This window comes from Solanum pennellii, chromosome 3, assembly GCF_001406875.1.
Source record: "Solanum pennellii chromosome 3, SPENNV200".
NCBI lineage: Eukaryota > Viridiplantae > Streptophyta > Magnoliopsida > Solanales > Solanaceae > Solanum > Solanum pennellii.
Window position 1 is genome coordinate 73,124,919 of NC_028639.1, and position 3,125 is coordinate 73,128,043.

The 3,125-nt window shown below is 34.9% G+C and overlaps 1 protein-coding gene across 1 annotated transcript in view; it reads right to left on the minus strand.

Annotated features, from left to right (window-relative positions):
* LOC107014720 (serine-threonine kinase receptor-associated protein-like) overlaps positions 1-3,125 on the minus strand; it is a 5,312-nt gene extending 2,187 nt beyond the window's left edge. Inside the window, exons 1-3 of the mRNA XM_015214758.1 lie at positions 2,468-3,125; positions 865-1,000; positions 500-581 (exon numbers count right to left, since the gene is read on the minus strand). Of these exons, the coding sequence (XP_015070244.1) occupies positions 500-581; positions 865-1,000; positions 2,468-2,585 (336 nt within the window). The 5' untranslated portion in view covers positions 2,586-3,125. The remainder of the gene's footprint in view (positions 1-499; positions 582-864; positions 1,001-2,467) is intronic.

Sequence of the window (3,125 nt, forward strand, 5' to 3'; positions counted from 1 at the left end):
GGGGGGGGGGGGGGGGAGAGGGAGAGAGGGAGAGAGAGAGAGAAGAAAGAAAGTTCCCATCAAATAGGATTGACTGGAGAATTTAAATCAAAGCCTGAAACAATGTATATTACTTTTAATAAAGAAAGATGTTTTCCTTTCAATAGCAGTAGCCTCTCATGACTCAGCAATAATTTAAATTGGCATTCTCTGCTCTTAGGTTTTCAACCTACACAAGGGGAATTGACATAACCACCCAAGAGTGTCGCCTACTGGTTCTGCCAATATACACAAGACTTGATGGGCATATATATTCACAGCATTCTATTTATTTGTGAAGGTATTTCTCTTTAAGGCATCAAGGAGATGCAAAGCTGTAAAAGAACAGAAGTTCATTTTTTAACCCCCTTATAATGTGTCAAACAAAGTGCAACAGTATTCTACAACTTAAGTAAAGATATAAAGAGCTCTAAGGAGCTCTAACCTGAAGGAACTTTAATAGAAGTAAAGCAGGAGGTACCTCTGAAAAGGCACATGCTCGAACTATGTGCTTGTGGTCAAATGAGTGTAATACATCCCCAGTCAATGCATCCCACAATTTCCTGAAAATAACCACCAGAAATGACAATATAGAAAGGTAAAAAGAGGACAATGTTGAGCCATGGAAAATTCTAAAAGAAGGATGACAAAGATTCTACCGTATTCTATAAGATATTATTTTAATAAATATAAGTATATAATGACATGCAAGGTAGATCAACATTAGACATGGCACAAAAAGTACTTATTATGTTCTACATCACTTATTATAGACTAATGTACCATATAAATGTCACTTAAATGTTACTTTTCAAAGTACTGAAGTGAAGCCACTAGATAACATACGCGCTGAAATCAGCAGATGCAGATGCAGCACGAAGAGCATGTTTATCCAGACAACAACTCCACACGGCTCCTTTATGCCCTTCAAATGTTCCAATCCAATCTCCAGTTTCTCCATTTCTCAGCATTGGCGTAGAATCTACAAAATGAAACAATTCAGAAATTAAGAACACACAACGACATGAAAACTTATTGCAGCATATGAACAAATACAACATAAAACTTATTGCAGCAAATAAACATATACAACATAAAAACCTACTGCAGCAAATGAACAAATACAACAACTACTACACACAGGTCCCAAACAAATTGTGTAGGCTACACAAATCCTGATTGACCATGTTTCTCCATTTAAATTCATCTCGATTCAACATTATACAAAACAAAAATAGAAGTACTAAAAGTTCTCTTTATTTTCTATTTGAATAAAAATGTTTGATAAGTCAAACTCCTGTAAAGCATAGGGCATAAAATCTAAAATAAATATATTAACATGACTAAAACATATTCCGGACCAATTGGTATCTTTCCTATACAAGTCTATTTCTTTAATTGAGCATTATCTTTCACCAAATCTGCTTGACGAAAAAACAAAAGCATTAAATCAACAAATATCAGAAGAAAAGAACTGGGAATTTTTTGACGATGGTATAAATACACTAAAGAACATCTTCATTTATATCATTTTCTGCTTTACAGGCTCCTGTGATATGGTGGTGAAAAACCTGAGGCTGATATTTTACCTATCTTTCTGGACACTGTAAGCTAGAGAATAAGGAGAGACAGTTAGCATACATGTGATGACTTGCCTGAACACCGACAACATAGTAATAAAATCTCAATGGCTACTGACAACAAAGATACCATGTGCCGCAGCAAGCCAATCATTTTATTTACCACCACGTTTGGTGAGAACACTAGGCAAAACTAATACTGAAGATGATAATATATGCCCATACCTACCATGGAATGCACTGAACGTGGTAATTTATTTGATGGAATTGAATGCAGATAAAAGAATTAAGGTTTACTATAACAAGGTCTGATAACATCTGCAGCACATAAATGAAGTGTGCATTTCACATCAATGCTTAACACTGAAAATGCAGAAACATTTTTCAATTGTCTTCAAGTTGAAAAATAATCTTCTTTGGCTTTCTTATTGCTGCTTCTTAGTATTTTCCACAATCTCTAAACAAAAGCATGAAATCCAAAAGTTCAACAGCAAACCTACAATTGAAACTTAGATGCTACTCTATTTGCTACAAAATAGACGCGACAGCACAGAGCCAATGGTTAGCTATAGTAAATGTTACCAATACAATGCCAAGAACGTTCACACAATGAAGGTTGTGACTAGCTCATACTTATATGGTAAAAAGTCAAATGCTATAAATGGGGTGTACTGGGGGTTCTAAGGACGTAAATACCATAAACATGGAATTTTCAAAGAAGTAATTTGCACAACCTTTAAATACTGAAGCAAGGGTTAGCAAAAGAAAGTTCCATAATTTAGAATGTAGTCGATCATTCTTGATAATCGGAATGCCACACTCGACACTATCAAAATGACATAACATTCATCAACGGAAAAAAAAATTACCCTTGCTGGCACTGATGAGGAAGAATCCATCAGGAGTGATTGGACTGTAGGACAGATCAACAACAGGACGAGAGTGCCCATGGCAAACAAGCGGTGCCACAACTTTCTTCTTATCCATTACTGCCAATTCTAATTAAATCAAATCAAATCACAAAGATTATAATATCTACGAGAAACCCAACCCAGCGCCGATATGATAAGAATCGAAATTGATCAAAAAAAAAAAGTCCCCAAATGAAAGAAAACAGACAATTGACCGATGAACAAAAAAATTAAGCAGAATTGCTTTTGCCGAGTTGTGAGATCAAAGAAACATAGAATTAAAACATAAATTTGAAAAGATCTACAAAATCACAATCAGATATATATGTATGTATAGATAGATGGGGAACTGGCGCGACTGTAAAAGGTGGGAAACCCTAATTTTGAGATTTGATGTTTCTTTGATGGATCCACACCTTTCTAACCCTATCAACTCATATAAAAAGCCCTAAGGATAGATCACAACTCCGAATTATTACCAAATTAAGAAACAAAATATATAGAAAAATAACTAATACAAAAACCACAGAAAAGAAAAAATAAAAATATACTGAAACTATAGGGCTTGGCGCAGGGAAGACACTGCGGCAACAAGATCTAATATAGTCTCATCACA